Source organism: Hippocampus zosterae, chromosome 5, assembly GCF_025434085.1.
Source record: "Hippocampus zosterae strain Florida chromosome 5, ASM2543408v3, whole genome shotgun sequence".
Taxonomy (NCBI): Eukaryota; Metazoa; Chordata; class Actinopteri; order Syngnathiformes; family Syngnathidae; genus Hippocampus; species Hippocampus zosterae.
Window position 1 is genome coordinate 12,453,591 of NC_067455.1, and position 21,083 is coordinate 12,474,673.

At 43.7% G+C, this 21,083-nt stretch overlaps 1 protein-coding gene across 27 annotated transcripts in view; it reads right to left on the reverse strand.

Moving 5' to 3' along the window:
* Positions 1-212: 212 nt before the first annotated feature.
* Positions 213-21,083, reverse strand: part of spaca6 (sperm acrosome associated 6) — a 41,627-nt gene continuing 20,756 nt past the window's right edge. For 8 of the 27 annotated variants that reach the window (XM_052065544.1, XM_052065542.1, XM_052065533.1 and 5 more), the window contains 15 exons: positions 16,197-16,253; positions 13,825-14,046; positions 13,406-13,470; positions 13,102-13,138; positions 12,782-12,938; positions 8,648-8,763; positions 8,361-8,527; positions 6,441-6,527; positions 3,611-3,682; positions 3,371-3,394; positions 3,204-3,281; positions 2,683-2,792; positions 2,038-2,194; positions 1,351-1,525; positions 213-425 (listed from right to left, as the gene is read on the reverse strand). In XM_052065544.1, coding sequence (XP_051921504.1) covers positions 323-425; positions 1,351-1,525; positions 2,038-2,194; positions 2,683-2,792; positions 3,204-3,281; positions 3,371-3,394; positions 3,611-3,682; positions 6,441-6,527; positions 8,361-8,457 — 903 coding nt within the window. In that variant the 5' untranslated portion in view covers positions 8,458-8,527; positions 8,648-8,763; positions 12,782-12,938; ... (2 more) ...; positions 13,825-14,046; positions 16,197-16,253 and the 3' untranslated portion in view covers positions 213-322. The other 19 variants (XM_052065538.1, XM_052065525.1, XM_052065527.1 and 16 more) reach the window with 11 other exon arrangements.

Consider the following 21,083-nt stretch of genomic DNA (forward strand, 5'->3'; position numbering starts at 1 on the left):
GAGATTTGAGAACTGGATGTAATGATCATAATCCAATTCTCATGTGGTCACAAATCAAGTGGTGATTTGTAATTGGACTTAAGTGCAGGCCATCAATTGTACATAATTTTTTTAAAGAGTAACCAACTCATTTTGTATTGCTAATTTGATACCGTAAAAAAGGGGGGAAATGTCAAAATATAAAGTGTGTGGAAAAAAAGTGCCAACAAAAATTATCTTCATTAAGGCGGTTTCCGGCACCTTTATGCCTGTTGCCAATAATGCTGTCATCAAAGTGGGTGAACACGCAATTTATCACCCACTATTTGTAAATGAGGCCGGCCTAGAAATGCTTCGGGATTCCCACGGAAGAGCTGGATGAAGAGGCTGGGGAGAGGGGAAGTCTGGGCTTTCCTGCTTTGGCTGCTGCCACCGCAACCTGATCACTGGATGAAAAAATACATAATATTCAATTCCTTTATTATCCCAATATTATTATTATTCATAATAATTGATGTTATATATTATTTTAATCAATATTATTGATATATTATTATTATGAACCACCCTCTGAAGTAGACGCTCTTCCTAAAGATTGACTCTTTCGCCCTCTGGTGGTGAGAAGAATGAAACATTGCCTTTTTTTCCCTTCAAAGAACAGAGCCTCAAGGCTTTATTCTATGTATCTTCCAGGATCACAGGTCTTCATTTCGTCTGGTCCGTTCAGTACCACTTGTTTTCTCCAAAAAGATAGTCCTGGAAAAAATACTCATGGTAAGGATTTAGGAATAGGCAGCTCAACATATACATTAATTTGAGAAGTGAGCGCATATACATAATACATACTGTGTGCGTGTGTGTGTGAGTGTATCTAATTATTTATAATAATTTATATTATTATATATATACATTCATTCATTCATTTTCCGAACCGCTTAATCCTCACTAGGGTCCCGGGGGGTGCTGGAGCCTATCCCAGCCGTCTTCGGGCAGTAGGCTGGGGACACCCTGAACCGGTTGCCAGCCAGTCGCAGGGCACACGGAGACGAACAACCATGCACACTCACACTCACACCTAGGGACAATTTAGTGTCTTCAATCAGCCTGCCATGCATGCTTTTGGAATGTGGGAGGAAACCGGAGTACCCGGAGAAAACTCACGCAGGCCCGGGGAGAACATGCAAACTCCACACATATACAAGAGCCGGATTGAACCCACGACCTCTGCACTGTGAGATCGACGTGCCTACCACTGGACTACCGGGCTGCCCTAACAGAATTGCTTTGCGCGAACACCCGGGCTCGAACACACATATATACAATTACTGGCTGTTCATTTGCAATAGTATGCAAATAATAACCTCATCTCACCCCAAGGAGAGGATGAGGAGGAGCAGCAAAGATGTAAAGCAGATGGCGATGAGCACGCGTGATGGGAGGTACTGAGAGGGGCGAGGCGACTCAGCATGTAACCTCCCTCCAGGGAGCAGAGACCGCTCAAATATCTCCTGCAGCTCGGAATGGCCCGTCACGACGTGGGCGGTCACTTGGGGAAGGGAAACAGTCAAATGGAGAACACATGACATGAAGTGTTATTAATGTGTATAAAAGGATTTTTGGGAACACGGAGGCTAGTCGATAAGAATAGGAATTTATACATGACAGTTGACCAATGACTCCTGCTGTACTTGCTGCTTACAACCACTTTTTGACCCCCGCCAATGTGCTTTTCCTAGTAAACACAAACAACTTGTTAACTGTAGTATGGGAGTTGAATGACAAAAGATTTTTTAAATAGTCGACAAGAAGATGATGAAAGTCTAATGTAAGTTGATTAATCGATGACAAAAATTCAAAATAAAATGTCTACACAGTGAAGCAGTCCCAAAATATCTTTGTGCCACTACCGGTATTACAGAACACTGTACTGTGCAAAACTACATCCAGACGCTTGTAGCATTGTACCGCCGTATGTTGTGCAAGTGCTATGGCACAGTGACAGGAAGGACATTGATTTTTAACAAAGGATAGTACAGTTTTTCATGTCATTTCTCATACCTGTGAGATAGTAGTAAATTCTGGCAATGGCTATCTCATCTGAATAGATCTCACACTGGTAGGTGCCCTGGTGGTGCGTCCTGGTAGATGAGATGGAGTAGAGGTTGTCCTCCCCTACCGTCACTTCTTCAAACAACTCCACCTGCCGAGTTTTCACCTAACAAACACCATTCTTTAATTTGACAACAGGTTTTCACTACTCTGCAAATTTGAGTTAAAAAAAATATTCACAACTCCAAACAATTAACTCATTCAGTACCAGCCAATTCTGGACCAAGTCTGAAGAGACGTTTAAAAACGTCTTTGGGAGTGATTGAGTTAAGAGACTTCAATGAATGCAATATGCATGGTTTTTGAAATGTGTGAGGAAAATGGGCGACCCAGAGAAAAACGACACCATCAAAAGAACATGCAAACTCCAAACAGGAAGGCCCGGACCAGGATTTGATCCCAGAACACCGACGAAGACTGGGCTGCCGAGTAGCGTGGCGATTTAATTGTCTCATTAATAATATGCACAAAGTTATGTCACATACAGTGTGTCCTGTAGTGGGGCAATGGGCATATGTATACTGACCCGGGCTGGTTTTCCGACTAGTCAAGTGCAGTAAGTCTGAGAAATGTCACAGCAGAGATAAAACTTACTTGCTCTGCAAACTTCCAAATCTTCATGATCTTGGTATTTTGGGGTAATGGAAATGACACATCGCACAACATTTGGACTGGATTGTTCTCTTCCACGGTTCTGTTTTCAACTGAAAAATACACAAAAGGACACACGGGCCGTATATAACATTCCCCCGCGGTCACCTTTTGCAGACCAAACGCTCCTTAATGATTCCACTTAAGCTGAGTCTCTGAGGAGAAAAGTGGAACTGAGCATTAGGCGTGCTGTATGGGGATGACATGATACCATAGTGTGTGGGAGCCGACTGTCACCTTGCATAAAAAAGCCAAGGGCTTAAAGTGAAACCTTGTGCAAACGATATAATGTGTGGAAATAAACCCTCGCCTCCAGTCGCTTTCTCCAAATCCCGCCTTGATACTAAGAGCATTTCAAGGATCAAAAGCGGAGTTTCCAGGAACAAGGATGCTTGGGGAGGGTGATATCAAACTTATGTAAGGATGTGTCAGGTGTCGATTGCAATATTTTTTTTCTTTCTTACCTGGGCAGTCAAGAGGAAAATTGCAGGAATCTTTTTTGCATTTGACACAGTCGTAATGGCCGTCTGCAGTCTGAAAGCCTGGTTGGATGTGTTGAAATATTCCATTCTAAATGTTGTCAAGAGGCCTTGTGCAAAGTGAAGGTTTAAAGACGATGTAAAGCACTAACCGCACGGGGGGATGCATCCAGTGGCTGAAAAAAAAAAGTTTCTGTGATTACAGCTGGACATATTTCATGTTGTTGCTCGACCTGACAGCTTCTTGTCTTCTCCACGCTGTGTGAAAAGCCGTGATAACATAACTGGCCTATTACAGTGAGAGCGCAGAGATCAGAGGGAGCTATAATGACTCAACACGGGCTTCACTATGGATGAAAAGATGAAGGGAAGGGGAGGAGACCACGTCTCACCTCGAGGCAGTTTGGAGGCTTCAGCGATGAAATTGTCGGCTGCTGTCTGCAGCTTGCTCTCATACACGGTGTCTGATAGGACAGGAGAAAGAGGAAGACACACACATACACTTTTCACTCAACATTTCAAGCTGCAAGGCATCATTTTGAAACTCGGACATCATAATTTTAGAGCTAAGATGACAATTCAAGATGCAGAGAATGTCATTGCGGAGTAAAGTTTAAAAGTAATTTATGAACAAGGCCGTACATTCATTCGATAAAAATGCCAACAAGCACTGTCAAAAAATGCCGTTTGAATCCAGGTTAAAGCGTCATTCAGGAGTACTGATCAAATGTCATTTAGAAATAAGGCTGAAAAACTAATTTTAGAGCAATACTACAAAGTAATTCAGTCCGATGACAAAAAAAAAGGCGCAAATTAGGAGCAATTTTCAAAGGTAATTTCATAGGATGATAAAATGTCAAGGAGATTGCGGGAAGGAGTGTATTGGTAAAGAAGGTCGGAAAGATAGGAGGGGGCCTGATTGTGAAGGACTTTATAGGTGAGTAGGAGCAATTTAAATTGAATACGCTGGGGAACAGGGAGCCAGTGGAGATTTTTAAGGACGGGGGTGATGTGATCACGAGTTCGGGTGTGGGTGAGTAGGCAGGCGGTGGCATTCTGGATGTACTGTAGTTTATTGAGGAGTTTGGAGGTTGTACCATAGAGAATGCTATTGCAGTAGTCAAGGTGGGAGGTGATGAAGGCGTGGATGAGGGTTTGAGCAGCGTTGAAAGAAAGTGATGGGCGGAGACAAGCAATGTTTTTGAGGTGGAAGAAAGCAGTTTTGGTGGTTTGGTTGATGTGTTGATCGAAAGAGAGGTTATTATCAAAAAGGACCCCGAGGTTGCGACAGTGAGAGGAGGGGGACAGGGTGAAGTTATCTATAGTGAGGGTAAAGTTGGTGGTTGTTTGGGTGAGGGACCGAGGACCGATTATAAGCAGTTGCGATTTAGTACAGTAGTGAGTAAGAAAGTTTGTTTGCAACCAGGATTTGACATCTGAGAGACAGTTAGACAGGGTGGAGTGGGTTGTTGGGGTAAATGATTTGGTGGATATGTACAATTGGACATCATCAGCGTAGCAGTGGAACTGGAGACCATGATGACGTATGATTTGGCCGAGGGGTAAAAGATAGAAAATAAAGAGAAGAGGACCAAGCACAGAACCCTGGGGGACACCTTGGGACAGTGGGGCAGTGTAGGAAGAGCAGTTGTTTATGTGTATGAATTGTTTCCTGTCTGTGAGATATGAGTGTAGCCAGGTAAGGACTTTGTCGGTGATGTTTAGTGATTGTAGGCGAGAGAGTAGGATGGAATGGTTGATGGTGTCAAAGGCAGCTGTAAGGTCAAGAAGGATGAGGAAGGAGAGTAGGCCGGAGTCAGAGGCGAGGAGGAGGTCATTGGTGATTTTAAGGAGGGCTGTTTCAGTGCTGTGTTGTGTGCGGAATCCAGATTGAAATTGTTCAAAAAGTTGGTTGTTGTTTAGGTAGGTTTTAATTTGAGATGTGACGGCACGTTCTATGACTTTGGACAGAAAGGGGAGGTTGGAGATGGGTCGAAAGTTGCTCATGATGTCAGGGTTGAGTCCGGGTTTTTTGATGATGGGGGTTACGGCAGCCAGTTTGAGTGAGGAGGGGACATAGGCAAAGTTGAGGGAGGAGTTGACAATGTTCATGACGAGGTGGGAGATGGTGGGAAAGCAGTGTTTGACGTAGGAAGATGGGATGGGATCCAGTGTGCAGGTGGAGGAGTTCATTGTTGAAATGATATTGGTGAGTTCGGCTATGGAGACAGGTGTGAATTCAGAGAGAGGTGAAGTAGTTGGAGTGATGGATGCTGGTAGGAAGGAAGGGGGGACAGATGAGGTGGTGAGTGAACTGTAGAGGATGTCGATTTTGGATAGAAAGTGGGATAGGAATGAGTTGCATTTGTCAACGGTGAAAGAGGTTGAAATATTGTCGCTGGGTTTGAGGAGTTTGTTGACGGTGGAGAAGAGAGCCTTTTGGTTGTTGGAGTCGGTGTGGATTAGGTTGGAGTAGTAGGTGGAACGGCTGGAGTTGAGTGCGCTCTTGTATAACTGAAGGTGATCAGTGTAGGCGAGGAGATGAACAGTTAAACCAGATTTTTTATAGAGTCTTTCTAACTGGCGTTTTCGGGTTTTAAGTTTGCGGAGTTCTGGGGTGTACCAGGGGGCTGAGCGAGTGAAGGAGACATATTTGGTTTTGATGAGGGCGAGGTGGTTAAGACAGGAGGAGAGAGTGCTGTTGTAGTTGGTGAGAACAGTGGGGTCATGGGACAGTGGAGGCGGTAGTATGGACAAGTGGTTGAGGACGGAGGTAGAGAAGTCAGTTGGGGAAACGGATTTGAGGTTTCTGAATGATATGGTGCGCTTTACCTTGGGAATGGGGGTAGGGAGGTGGAGGTCCAGAATGATAGCCAGGTGATCGGAAATGTTGAGGTTGGTGCTAGAGAGTTTTTCAATGGTGAGACCGGTGGAATAGACCAAGTCCAGAGTGTGACCGTGGGTGTGGGTGGGGAAGTTGACATGTTGAGTGAAGTTAAGGCAGTCCAAAAGGTCAAGAAATTCAGAGGCATGTTTGCAGTTAGTATCGTCGATGTGGAAGTTAAAATGCCATTCAGGAGTGCTCCTACAATGCTACTAAGGAGCCTTAGTCGAATATGATGAAGCAGCAAGGTTAAAAGTTATTGTGGAGCTGTCATTTTGGAGCAATGTTAAATTTTTTATTTAGGAGCAATACTGCATATCTGTTAAGAGTCGAGCTACCGTAATTGGTTGTTTGACGAAACTCTTTCACCAGGGGAAGAATCTGCGACTTCATGATGTTCTGCAGCTGTACCTCGTAGGCTTTCCCTGTTAACATACACAAAGACCAAGTGACTTTGTTTTTTTCCCCAAAGGTTTGTGTAAATCCTTAGCACAGTTCCCTCTGAAAGTATTAGTATTGGATTTTGCAAAGAAGTGCAGAGATGAGCCACAAACGTTTTGAAAAATAGTTTTATGGATTGATGAGACCTAATGAGCGTAACCTCTACTAAAGTGATGGAAAGTCCGAAGTATGGAGAAGGAAAGAATCTGCTTATGAGCCCACAACACACAAGCTCATGTGTTAAGTATGGTGGAGGTAACTCTACAAAAACAATTTGTCTGCATCCAAACTAATCGCGAGAAGTATCATCAGTATGATGCAACTGGATGCAAAACACACTGCCAACACAAGAAAGGATTTCGTTATGGGGTTGAGGAAGGGTGTAAAGTGTTAGGCTTGATGAAAGAGGCTTGATGAAAGGCCAACAAAAGCATTTCAAATGAAGGATGCAACAGTGAGATGAGGTCAACGGGTCACAGTTATTGCAAGGAATGGTTAGGCGACCAAATAATATTCATTTTCAGCTTGTGTCTGTTCCGATACTTTTGCTCGCTTAAAAAGTGGAACACTTCAAACTAAAGATGTTCTGTCCAGAGTTGTTTCACCCATCTAGGTCTAAATACAGGGTGTTCAAAAAGTCTTGGGCACATTTTGACATTGAATATCTCAGAAACTATTAAGGATATAAAAACGCATCTGGTAAATTCAGAAAGCTTGTAATCTCAATTTTTACATGGAATGTTCAAAGATGTTAAACGTGAGCATAATTGGTCACACGACACACATCGAGCCGATGGACAAAGTCTTGCCAAACGCTTCCCAGCATTGCATTGTCAATGGTTGCAACAGCTTCTGTTATTCGTGCCTTCAGCTCATCCACATCTCTTGGAATAGGGGGCACATTGACCAATCCTTACACAAATTCCCATAAAAATAAATCGCATGGTGTGTTCCTTACGGGCTCTTCTGATCGATTTACGGGGGCTCTGCTGGAAAGCAGTTCAAACTTGTTCAAACACATCTTCTGAAGTTGAGGGACGTCCCGTTTTTTTTAGCTGGGCATAAGCACCCATCCGTTATGAATTTACCATGCTATTTCACTATGGATTTCCTCTCTGGTGGCTCCTTTCCGACTTTTCTGCGAAATGCACATTGAACAACAGTTCATGATTTAGTTTTTGCAAATTAAAGCATACAAAACGCCTTTTCTGGTTGAGTGAACGCCATTAATGGGTGTGAAAAGGGATAAAAAAAACTTAATGTAATTAGCTTTAAAATGGCTTAAAACTTTTATCTTATTACCATTCAAAGTTAAGAATCTATGGGGACTTCAAATGTGCCCAAGACTTTTGAAACACCCTGTATTGTGAAATAAAAGCTGAATTAAATATATTTTTTACCCCCCCCCCCCCCCCCCCCCCCATATTCATCTTTTGATGCTATCATGTTAATGCTATTGCTAGCTCATTCTGGCTGTTTTTCCTCACACTTTTACGAAATATATCGATTCACAAAAGTGGATATGCGGGCTACTTATGGGCCTTCTGGATTCTAGCGCAAAATTCTAGCGGGTAGTTGTTCTACCCGTTGCTACAGTAGATTGAATGGTAGAGGTGAAAACAAAACATTTCCTTTAGTAGAAAATATGTGTTTTGTCAAAATAACTGACATTGGAGACGATCTCTTACGGGACACGGCGGATTTTTTTTTAACGCATTTAATAAATAGCCCTTTTAGCCTTCGTTTTGCCCCCGGATGTTTTTTTTTTTTTACAGCTCTGCACGAGATAGTACAAGTGTTCCCAAAGGAATCCATACCGACTCTGCCGGCCTCGATCACTTTGGGGTTGTCGTTAAAGATACTGTCAAGGGTTTCGAAGCATCTGTCCACGTTGACCAAATGGAACGTTGTCATTTTGTAGCCGGCACACAGTTCAGAAGTTTCCTTCAGACTCACGAAGCAGTGAAAGCAGCCCACGGACGGCCTGACAAGGGCACACAACACACACAAGAGTAAAAAGCACAAGGCAAATGTGCACATTTTAAAATTATATTATTGTGCATCAGAAATGGTCAAATTCAACAAAAACGAGGGTTCCACTCACGCAAAACCCAGTGAGGCGTCACCGTGACGTCACAAGTTTGGAGTATGACTTCTCAAGTCGTCGTTTTGTCTTTGCGATGTATTTTATGTCACTTGTGTGTTCTTGAAGAATTTGATCTGTACACAAATACATTGAAAATGAGTAAAATTGTATGCTGCAACACGTTCGTGTTTTATCTTCAATAGAGCTCGAATCAAAAAGACTCCATTGTGCCTTATACTCTTTGCACCTTGTTGACTTTTGTTTGTATTCCTTTTTTCAGACAACGTACCCGGTGTACGACTGATGTTTCTGCATTTCGTGACATTAACATACTGATTGGTTTGCACGTTTGTATGATCATATCAAAGCCTCAGTGAAAATGTAAAAAAACGACTACTTATCGTCATCATGGATGTCATGTGACAAAAGTTTTACCATGCCATATTGTTTCTTTGAAAAATTTTACTTTGAAGGTCCGCATCGTCGTAAATGACTTCGTGTAATTCTCTACCAGAAAACGCTTCCAAACACACCTTTCTCCGCTTGATGGTTCAGTTTTTTATTAATAATTGAAAATGGTTCAGAATAAGAAATCTAGTGATTATTTTGTGGAGATAGTTGGTGCTGTCCACAACATTTCATGTTACAATTTATTTATATTTAAATTGTGTGGTCAAACGTTTGTGTCAAAGGGGAACTAGAAAGAATAGATTATTTTGAATTACAACACTTTATATGTAAAATTTTCATTTAATTCATTATTGTTTACAATAAATACACATATTGTTCGTACAAATACAACATGCAAAAACGAACCTTTTACACGCCGTTGGTGCACCTGACAATTTGGTGGCTGAAAGTTTACTTTCGAGCAGCTGAAATCAGGTCTAAATTGCTGCGCAGGTGATTAATGCAATTTTGATGGATTTGATTTGAGGTGCAGGCAGATTCTGAAAACAATTAAGAGAAATTGGCCAAATTCTCGCAGCACATAATCTCTCATGTCATACGAATGTGTCACCGCACCCTGCTTACACATAATCTTCTGTCCTCTCACAATCAAGATCAGCAAACGCCCGACCGTCGGCTGTCTCCAAAAGATAATCCTGACAGATTATTTTGTTTTTTTCCCTCCCAATAGGCTCCCATAACCTTCAAGGCTGACAATGGTCAACTTGCTCATTATTTACGAAGCCAAATTATTTGTGTGCTCCCTCTCACAGGTGTGTCTTGGTACAGACGTCACTGTGAGCGAGGTGCACTGTATTGATCATCTCAAAAGAATGACGCCCACCCGCTGCAATTTATTTTCTTTGTCAAGTGTGGTGTATTTTCAACCTCGGTTAAGATATTTTTAAAAAATCGGCACATGTAGTTGCTTAATGAAGTGACTGGTGTAGCTCCACATGTGTAATTGTAAAAGTACATTCCCGACACACTCACGTCTTTCGTCTTCTACGGTCTACCTCAATGCACCAGTTTTACTGCAGAGCAGAGCGAGATGGTGCAAGCAAAGGATGGGTGGGGGTGGGGGGTGTACGAGCGTTGGGAGAGGGGGGTGGGGGTAACGCTGATGTATATATCGGGAGGGTGGGGGATGAGGTAGGAAGCATGTCGGTTAGAACGCCTCAAGAGAAATAAAGCCCCGAAGTCTAACCCGTAGTCCAGGAGGAACAAAGGAAGTCAAGCAAATTCTTGGTGGTGGTGAGGAAATGAGGCAATGGAGGTGTAGACAGTGAAAGGGAAAACGGGGAGGGAAGAGGAAGAGGTGAGTGAGGCCACAAGTGACAAAAGGGGGAGAGCGAGCAAGCAGGCGGGACTACAAATCATGCCGACCGCCTCATCACATCCTGTATCCCCCACTTGTCTACCATCCTCCCTCCTCACTATGGCTACGTCACCATGGCAACCAGACAGGGTGCCTAATACACCAACTTAATATATTTCCAGTGGCAGGGTATGCAGGCTACTAATGCGTTCATCTGTCTCGCTGTAGACAAGCCAATCAATTTTAGACAAAAAGTCTGCTGCTGGACTGCCAAACTTTGCAAGTGCATAGGGAAAATCCCAAGTGTGCGTGTGTGTGAGACAGGGAGAGAAAGCGCGAGGGAGGGTGAGAGAGTTCAATCTGGCTCTGACGCGTGCTGCCAAGGGCACTTTGCCTCAATCTTATGTCCTACAACACATAAAAACATACTCATTCACACATTTTAAAAACAAGCTACCGTATTTCCACACAAGTGTTATTTACTCAACTGCAGGTGGTGGAAGGCGTGTATTGGAACAAACTTTTTTTTTAAACATTAAAGGTTTCCAGCGAATTATAAAATACAAAGTGAAGCTGCAGTTTAAGAGAGAAAATTGAAGTTTGTTTTGGAGAAATGCAGCAAAACATCACGAACCAGAGAAACCGAACATTTTTATGAGATGGAAAATCGTAAAATGAGACAAATAAATGGCTCAAACAAAAAAAATAATCAGGATATAAAGTCTGCAGCATTCAACGATTAGAAAACTTATTATATTCAGAATGCAAGAGCATCTTAATAAAAAAAAATATACACTTCACTACATTTTCTGAAAGGAAATGGACTTGAAAAATTGTTGACGATTATAATTTAGCATTAAAAATATGCCACTTAGACTTTCTGCAAACTGGTGCAATAAGCATTGCAGATAAAAAAAAAGATTTCTGTAATTACTAGAGCTGTTAATTTACAGCATCAGAGAGATAAACCTTGCATTTTGGGGTGATCCAATAAATTTGTTCAGCAATGCAACTCACAGTGACATCAATGTGGAAGCATACAACATTGTGGAGTGATTACGGGTCTGCTGGAAAAATAATCAATACAGACGCCGTTTATCACATCTGTGACATCCCAACTTCCATTTGGGTTAGCAGCTGAATTCACAACAGGCTCAGCAGTTCCTTTTTGAATGTCTATTTGTGAATGTCGTACTGCGGCAATTGCTTCACTTTTATTTTTCCCTGGTGGAAAAAGGTTAGTGTTTATTTGCAAGGGGCATTTCTCATCCTGCGGATGACAGGTTGGCACTACAGTGAGGAAATGATTTCCGCACCCTGAAACGGATCGGCTTTTGCTGGTCAAACAAAAATGACACCAACAAACACATTTAGCGAGCTTGGTGCCATTTCAAATAAGAGAGCAATAATCAAGAGTCTGCATCATTGAGTCACAACTTACGTGTCGCATTTTATTGATAGCAGAGCAGCAAAATGTACAAATGGATAAAAGTGCTCGATGGTGGCAAAACTGGCGGGGTCGCAACTCTTGACTGGCTTCCTTGGCCCCGTTTAGGGTGAATGTCACAAAGCCAGCCAACAGAGTCGCCCCCCCTGAGAGGGGCTGTCTACCTTGCAGCACCCTTGTTTGGCCTCAACCTTGTGATCAAACCTTGACCGCTGCAAACTCCAAAAAAGTGTAAGTTGGACACATGGCGGAGACCTGATGGGATGCTTTGTTGTAAACGTGGTAAGACGCACCTGCGGGGTGGGGGTTGGGCCTGAGAAGCCACCTGAGACTGCCACATGAAATTAAAAAAAAAATCCTCAAAAAAGGACTCGAAAATCAATAGACCCCCCCCCTACCCCCCCAAATGTACTCACAAATGCTCATTACAGCCAACATATTCAATTTGATTATTGCATCCGATTTTTTTCCTTCGGAGGGCTTTAGAAAAACTTGAGACCCGATATGAAAAAGGTTCCCCACCCTTGATTTGGGTTCAGTTTCAGAGGTTCACGACATTGTGATTATCGTTTAGATCACTTAATTGCAGGTGCTTCAAATATCACATTTTCACGCATGAGAGATTGAGCTCAATCTGACAAATGCATGCTTCATACGACAGGCTATAGAACACGTTACATCTAAAACAAGACCGCAGCTCTGAAAGGACCGTTGAAACTGAATGCAGCCCTGTTCCCGAGGACCTCACCTGTGACCTGCTTTGACCTCACAGGTTAAGGGTCTCAGGGACAGAGGGGCATACTGTTAAATGAAATCACGCCACTGCAAGTTCGATGGCAGCGACAGGAAAGAAAAAGGGACCCTCCAACCCCTCCCACCGAGAAGAGAAGACCAACAGTGGTCGCAGTGCCAAGACAAAGACGTGACCTCATCTCACATTTTGGATTCTGCGGCACCGACCGATCCGTCTCCTGCGGCCCACGCTCACGAGCGATCGTCTCAGTCGAGACACCAAGTGAACAATCTCCGCTGGGTCATGTCCATCTTCATGTCATTTCCATTTGGCTTGGCACGGGGGGCCATTTGATGGACAACTAATACAAATCACAGCGGGTACGTAAACATCAGGAGCAGACGCAATCAAAGCAGAATCATTTTTTAAATTTCTTGACGTATTGCGGCGTCTAACAGACCGGCAGTGAAGGGCAAATGTGCTAAAAAAACGCTAAGAGAAAAAGCACGCGATATCACACTTACCTTTCAGAAAAACACGAGTGCATCAATCGCTCCACAGCTGCCCGTTAGGAAAATTAAAACCACACTTCAGATGAAGGATATACCATTTCAATTGTCTCAAACATGCGATGAGTCTGAGCCAGTTCAATTAAAGACAAGAGACGGGCGGTCCGCTCGAAGCAGAAAACAGGGCGACTCGTGTGTTAAAAGGCACATAAACATCTAATTGGTCCAAGTATGATGTCATAGAATGAAATTCTTGATAGTGAATGTGTGCTCATGTTCGTGTGTATACCCAGGTAGTCTTTACGGGCCTGAAGGTAACCAACCTGTGATCCTTTCGCGTCTTCGTTCACGTTAGAGGGCACAATCGAGGCAGCTGTGTCACACCTGAGAGGGAAGACGACCGCATCAGAGACTTCATTCATATTCCCTAATGCCACAACAAAGATGAACATGCGACATAACGTAATACAATACAATACAATACATGCTGATATATTTGTCTATTAGGTTCATGGCCGTATATGTTTGACAACAATTGCGGGGCCAGCGTTTCGTCGACAGCAGCTCATTTGATTCATTCACCTGTCACATTTGGAAAAGCGGCTTTCCAAATGTGACAGGGGTTGCAGCCGAGCGCCGTTGACAAACACACTTTAAAAATTGAGTCATTTAAAAAAGGGATGCGACGCTTAAGGACACCGACACGGTAAACCAGGAGCGACTTTTAAAAAGAATTACCTTCCAATCGTACTTTTCCATGCCGGGTTGCGAGCGTGTTCCTTTCGAGCAGCCGCCTCTCCCCTGCTGCTCTCCGCCAGATGGCGAGCCCAGTGGCAGGTAGCTCACAGAAGGGAATATTGATTGCATTTGCGGTGTTGTGCCGTTGTGCGGCTTGCCTACCTGACGAACATCCACGCACCACTGCAAACCTTTTGTCTCTGCAGGGCTGCCGCCACGATGCTGCAACGAAGCAAATGACACAAGACATCACGCTCGCTTGAACCCCAACGAGCTATTCCATGCACAGAATATTCAAAACTTGGGAGGCGACACACACCGCACACACAAAATCGTTTACCCTCCGTGTTGCATTTCGTCGCCACGCGCCTCTTTGCATCACAAGACTTCTCCCCTCCTCCTTTTTTCGCTCTCTCCCCGTCGTCCCTCCGTGTCCCTCTTTCCCCCCTCACGTTCTCACAGCTTCATGTCTGCACACACCAGTCTGTCAGCCACTTGCATGTGTGTGTATGTGTGTGTGTGTGTGTGTGAGACAAGGGAGGTAGAGGGCGGGAATAAGAGTGCAACGAGTGCACGGATGTGTGTGTTTGTGTGAGACCATGCAAGAGAGGGTGCATGCACGTGTGTGAGAGCGATGGGGAGGGAGGGGTGGGTTGGTGTCAAAGCCGCGAGCTCGAAAGTGGGGATGAAGGGGGAGGGTCAGAATCCTCTAATAGGATGAACATGGAGAGAAAATATGAAGCGCAGGAGTGTAGTGAACCTTCGGGTCTTCCATGTACACCAATCAGAATGCCATGCTATCATGGTTTAGCAACCCCATGATGCTAACGTTGACGAGACGTGTGTGTGTGAACACGTTAAATTGTCACACATCCAAAAGGTCATCGAGACTAGACATCTTGAGGTCACGGGTACAAAGCGCTCAGTGCAACAGTTCGGTTAAAATGAAAACTTTACTCTGAAAAAAAAAATCTGTGCAAGTCAAAAACATGTGACATCACACTCGGGGCGAAGTCAGTGTGCATCAACGGATTTACGATGCACTCATGCTCTGTTTTTTCGTCTTTTTGGCAGCAACTGCTCTGGGTCGTTGGAGTTTTCATGCAACAGACTTCTTGAATATTTTGTTCAGAAACACAACTACTTTTACTCCATGACACTGAACTACGTTTGGCTAGCTGCTTTCAACGTTATCTATTTCGTATTGCTTGAGCGAGCTATTTGTTGTGGTTCCACAAGAGAGACTTGTGTCTTAGGTGCTGTCACGGGACACTGTTCTGCCAATCCAACACACATGGACAAAATTGTAGGTTCTCTTTTTTAATGAAATATAAACCTGCAGTGGTCACAGAAATAACTGGACTCTGACAAAACTAATTCTGTGTAATACTAATACCAAATCTATGAAAATGACCCAATGAAAAAATGCTTTTAAATTGCGATTCAAAAATATTTAAAGAAAAAAAACAACTTGAATAATCCTGGACAAAAACACTGGTAAGTATTTCGTTGCACAACCTTTTGAGGCAATTACGGCAACCCACATTTTTTTGCATTGGTCAATGATCCTTCTGCAGCCCTCAGCAGATATTTTGGCCCATGACTCTTCATGAGCAAACTGCTCCTCCACGTTGTCTAAAGTTTGAGGGGTGTTTTCTCCAGATGGCATGTTTCGCCTCCTTCCGGCGGATTTAGATCAAGGCTCACAGAAGGCCACTTGAAAATTGTCCAATAGTTTGATCTGAGCCAGTCAGTCTTGGGTGCTTTTAGCGTCATGATCCTGTTTCAAGACCCATGACCTGCAACTGAGGCAAAGCTTTTTGACACCGGGCAGCAAACCTCTCTCTAACAATACCTCAATAGTCTTCATAGTTGATTTTAAGCTGCACAGATTCAAGACACCCTGTGCTAGATGAAGCAAAGCAGCCCCAAAACATAACAGAGCCTCCTCCGTGTTTCACAGTGGAGGCAGTGTTCTTTTGTCGGCATGAATCTTTTTAGGATGCATTCATTCATTCATTCTGAAATAACTAATTTTATCAATTTTGTTTGGTCCAAAATGAAATTGCATATTTATTGAGTTTTGAAGAATTTCATTTGTCTTTGTGTTGTTTTTGTTTAAATGTTTTGTTTTGGACCAAAAAAAAAGACAATTGATTGTGATTTCCAGTATTACCAAAATAGTGGTGATTGATATTTTTTTTTTTATAATCCAGCAGCCCTATATCCATTTCTTCAATTGTCAACAATTTGCAGTGGATTTTAAAATTCTAAATATGTGCAAATTTTAAAGTCACAAGAAGTACTGATCAGTACTCTTAATGGCAATGTTGGGCTACACGACCTTTGACCGCGACTTGATGTCGGCGTACCTCAAAACTTGTGGGAATGGAAGGATCAGCCTCTAGAAGAGTGTCAACAGAAGACAACTGTAAGAAGACGACACGGGACGTTACGTGAATTCAAGCAATGGCATTATCTGGGAGATTACTTCTTATCAAAGCTTTGTTGTTCATATTAATTTTAGTTTTATGGGAAACATTGTTTCGAACATTCCAAAATGGGTTGTTTGACATTAGACTTTCCACTGTACTTGAAGTTTGTGGAAAAGTCCAATTTATTTATTTGTTTATAAAGCATTTTTTAGTTTTCCCTATTATCATTCCAATTCACAAGCTTTTCTCTAAATTGTAACCGTTTCTTGTTAAGGTGCACATTCAAGTCTAGAGGCAGTTCAAGTATGAGACTACCACCAGTAAGCTGACCACGAGTGGTAAACAAAATTACGGCCTTTGGGCAAACTGGAAAATAACAGCAAATACAAATTTGAAACCTCCATAAACGTGAGGAGACATGAAACTTTACAGGTTAATGGCTTGAGAGTGTTCATACAAGAACATGAGCAGCGTGTCACACTTTTTGCTGAACTGATTATATACATTTCTAGTTTGTGGCCTATAGGAAAAAAAACGAAAAAGACAATCTTTTAAGAGAGGAACAAAGGAAGCTTGAGCAAGGACGTGTAAAAGCCTGCCGGTGAAAGACGAGAGCTGACGTGATGGGAATCGATTAAGACAAACTCACTTTCACCTGTTAAAAATGCTTTCAGATGAGGATCTCATACATATGCATGGGCGATGATGCCAACCTTTTTTTCTACCCGAATTAGAGGTTAGAAAAACAATCTACACATTCATAACGCCTGATGAATATTCATGAGGCAGCCTCTTGTTTTGAGACCTACATACCCTGTATATATACTGTGCGAGTTCATCTACGTTGAGCTTCAGTCTTCTTGTATTTGCCCCGGGATGCGACTGTCTGGGTACAATGTCTGCTCACCTCAGTCTGACAAAAGGACTGACTGGCATCACTCTGCACAGAAACCCAAGTACTATGTTGTAATGCGGCAGCACACACGTCATTAACTCCCATACTCAAAGCTACACGTGCACAGTCGAGTGCACAGGGTTTGCCCGCTCTCGGCCATTTGTGTGTCCTGCCACACTGTCTTTGCAAGGCTGCGGCTAACAAGGGAGCCATTTTGTGCCGAAACCTCGTGCAAAGGCAGTTCTCGGAGGTTGGAGCATAACTCCCGGTCACATCGAGAAAGTGACAGCCAGGTGTGGGTGTGTATCCGTGTCTGCGAGTGTGTGCGCACGCCTGCGGCTGTACTCTGCAGTGCCACTAAGAGACAAAGCATTGGGAGTGCTCCACGGGGATGACATCATCAGTCTGGGATGGATGGTGTCTGCCTCGTCTGTCTCAGGGTCGAGACGCACTCATTTTCTCCCCCAAGAACCTAGCCGCTATCGCAGGGAACAAAGCAAGAATGGCGTTTGCAGACGCTTTAGGAGAAGCACAAGTTAAGGTCGGTTTGCACTGGACTCTTTGCCGCAAATCACGAGAGCAGCGCATGAATAAAAAATGAAATGTAAATAACGTTAAATGTGGGACGAATGGGCAACGAGTCAGACGTTTAGAGATGCTGCTATCTCTCCACCATGCTCATTATCCTTGGCCCACACGCCTCACAACTGTCAGGTGTTCATCCGTCTCCACTGGCAGGAGGGCGGCATGCTGCAGGGATGATAAAGACGACCGGCAGTGCCGAATCAGCATTATTCTTATAGATGCCCCTTTTCTGGGAGGTGGGAGGAGAGACGGCTAAAATGCACAACAGTCGGCGCATACCGCAAACTGACAAACCGAGGAGGAGGTGGTAAGGTTATTGGGTTGAAACCCGGAATATATTAGCGAGCGGGAGAGTCTGCAGGGTTGCAAAGCATTGTGCGGCGAGACGTCTACGACCATGGCAGCAAGCAAACCCAAAGTCATTGACAAGGCCACTCTACATTTTGTGTTATAGTGGGTGGGGGGAAGAACACGCAATTTACTGCTTAGGACCAACAATATCAATCGCGAGGCCATGTACAACATATATGCTTGGTGTGTACATGATATGCTTTAGGTCGTGTGGGAGGCTCAGGTTGTTCTCCCCAAAGTGTTTGCAGTGCAGTGGGACCTCAAGACTAATCTGCCACAAACCAGAAGGTGTTCCACATGACACATCGCTAGGCTGACGAATAATAATAAAATCTTCCTGATAGCTGTGCAGCGGCTACCATTAGGCCTGCAGGGGATAATAGACGCACCATTAGAAATGAATGAGTCACGTCGTTATCCACAAGGCGATGGGCTCGCAGAGTAACAACATACTTACCTCTCGGCCGGGGGTACATTAGACGTGGCAAAAAGTGACTCCGCAGGGAAAGCTAGAAGGTTGTACAGTTATCTCCGTGCTGTTTATTATGCGAAACAATACAACCAACTACCTCACGCTGCAGAGCACAGACGGTTGGACTGCACCCCCAGACACGATCTCAGTGTAGAAACGCTAAACAATCATCCTTTGCTTCCTTCTAGGCAAGTAGCAAGCAGGGTAAACATTTGATTTATTTGAAGGCTCGAACTGTACCACGTTTCCCCCCCCATTTTGTATGGAGCATCTTTGCTCTCAGATGTCTATGCCAGCTGGACAGAAACGTAAGCAGCAGAATTGATTCTTTCATTTGCCGCAGGATAACATAACTAAGTGGAAAACCTGAATGGCACAAACGGATTGAGTGAGAAGTTTAACAACAATGAATTAGCCGCATATTTACAACTCTCACGTCGGTGAGCAGACTACTGCTGAAGGTTTGACTCCATGTTCATTCATGGGATTCTCATGTATTTCTAAGCATGCGATGCCCTCTAGCGGAGACTGTGCCTCACTGTTACTCTAGTGTCTCGAGGCTGCACATTGAAAGCAGGCGTGACAGACAACAAGGATTTGGTGAACGAAGCAGTACTGTACCTCAATATTTGAAGAACCTCAAGGTCGTACAATTTGGAATATGACCCAAACCTTTGGAGGAAAAAATAAAAATAATTCCTCAAATGCTGGAGATCGCACAGTCATCATGGCAGAAGTCACTGGGTAGGGTGAGCCATCACATGATATTGAACCAGTATTATCGTCTTTAATGAATCATCTTCTTTGGCATGTTCACAGCCTTAACATCCACTTAATGCAATTGCAATTTTATCCATCTTTACTCTGGTCTGTCACATTTCCAGAACCCCTCGAATTGAACAAAACCAAACACAAAACTGTGTCGCCTCATTTGTTTTTTTTTCCACTGTCAAATGTAGCATTGCGCCAACCAATGTCCCAGAAACTCACAACTGTTCTAGATAGCAAAAAGCACTACTTTTGGAAGGTCTGCGACAGCAGTTGTGAAGGGTTGACAGCGTTTTGACAGACCGCAATTCATGGCCGCAAAGACCTGTCAATCTCATACAGTCAAGCAGAAAAAACTGATGGCTGTTGCGGCGTCATCTATCTTGGGTTCCCTGATTCCTGTCTCACGTTGACACCATTCCAATGTAAAGCCACTGCTGGCAAAAAACAGCCCGTGTAGGAGTGCGGCACTACTGCGTGGGAAAGAATGTTAAAAGCAAAGCAATTCGAATAGAGAGATTTGTCACATTAGACCTCCTGTTGAACTTTGCAGCTACGAGTAGACAATATGAGGAAAAAAAAAGACAATCTGATAGACTTTGACAAGACTTTCACCTATTGTTTTTGATTGTCATCCTCATCCTATTCTTACTCTGACCCTTCCGCCACCCCGAGCTCTCAACACTCACAAGTCCCTGTAGCCCACCTCTTACCCTTTTAGCCACCCTCCGCCAGCATTTCCCCAGCCGCGCCAAGAATTTCGACAGCACCCGCCGACTCTACCTTATTTCCCACCTTGTCGTACGTTCGCAGGCAAATCACGCAGAAATGCGGCGTAATTGTGCCAGTGTCAGCTATCCTCCTCTGGCTTCCTGCTCCCTCCACCCTTTGCAGCAGCAGGCTTGTCTGGCAAAAGGCATAGCTGAGGCTTAACTTCACGGTTTCGCTTAATTATCATGCTCTGGCGTTGACACAAGTTGGCCCGCCTCTCTTTATATAAGCTGATGGCCATAGTTCTTCAAAGACAAAGAAGAAATACATCGTAAATGATGTGCGTTGTTTTAAAGCTTTGAGTTGGTGGGGGCGATTAAACAATGGAACATAGAGATTGTGGAAGCTGAGCTGAACGTTCGGTTCCGTTTCAGCGAGTACCCATTTTCACAATCAAAACATTGGCGTGTCCTCACTTCCAATACAATACAGCAAGAGCGTGACATGTTGCAATGCTGATTTTGTTTTTCCAACCAGGCTCTTATACCAAGATGGCAAAAGGAGCGTTGCCATGGGAACCCTTTGCCTGGCAACCCAAACAGCCTGGCAACTAACCAAATTGTTGCTATGGCACAGATGTGAACCTAAGCGTTCTTGAGTTGCAGCTGCGATTGGTTTTTGGTGATTGGTCAGAATGTTTGAGGAAAAAATAAGATGTTTTCCACAACCTTTGCCAATATTCTATACTTGAGATCCAGAAACAGACCTTTTTTTGGGGTTGAAAATAAAAGCTGGTTACGATAGTGCTCAAGAGATCATCAACAGTTTAAAACATTCAAGCACAGCTTTGTGGGAGTATTTTACTTTTTGTTCATAAATTTCATCGACACGGACAGACAAATAAGCTCACACGTAACTGAAAATTCAACCTTGGCGGAAAATGCCATCGCTGCTCTAAGCACATACGGAAAACATCCATTCTTGTTGACCGACACGTACTCTTGCAGCGCGAAAGCAAACAAGCACTTTTGTCGCTGTCAAA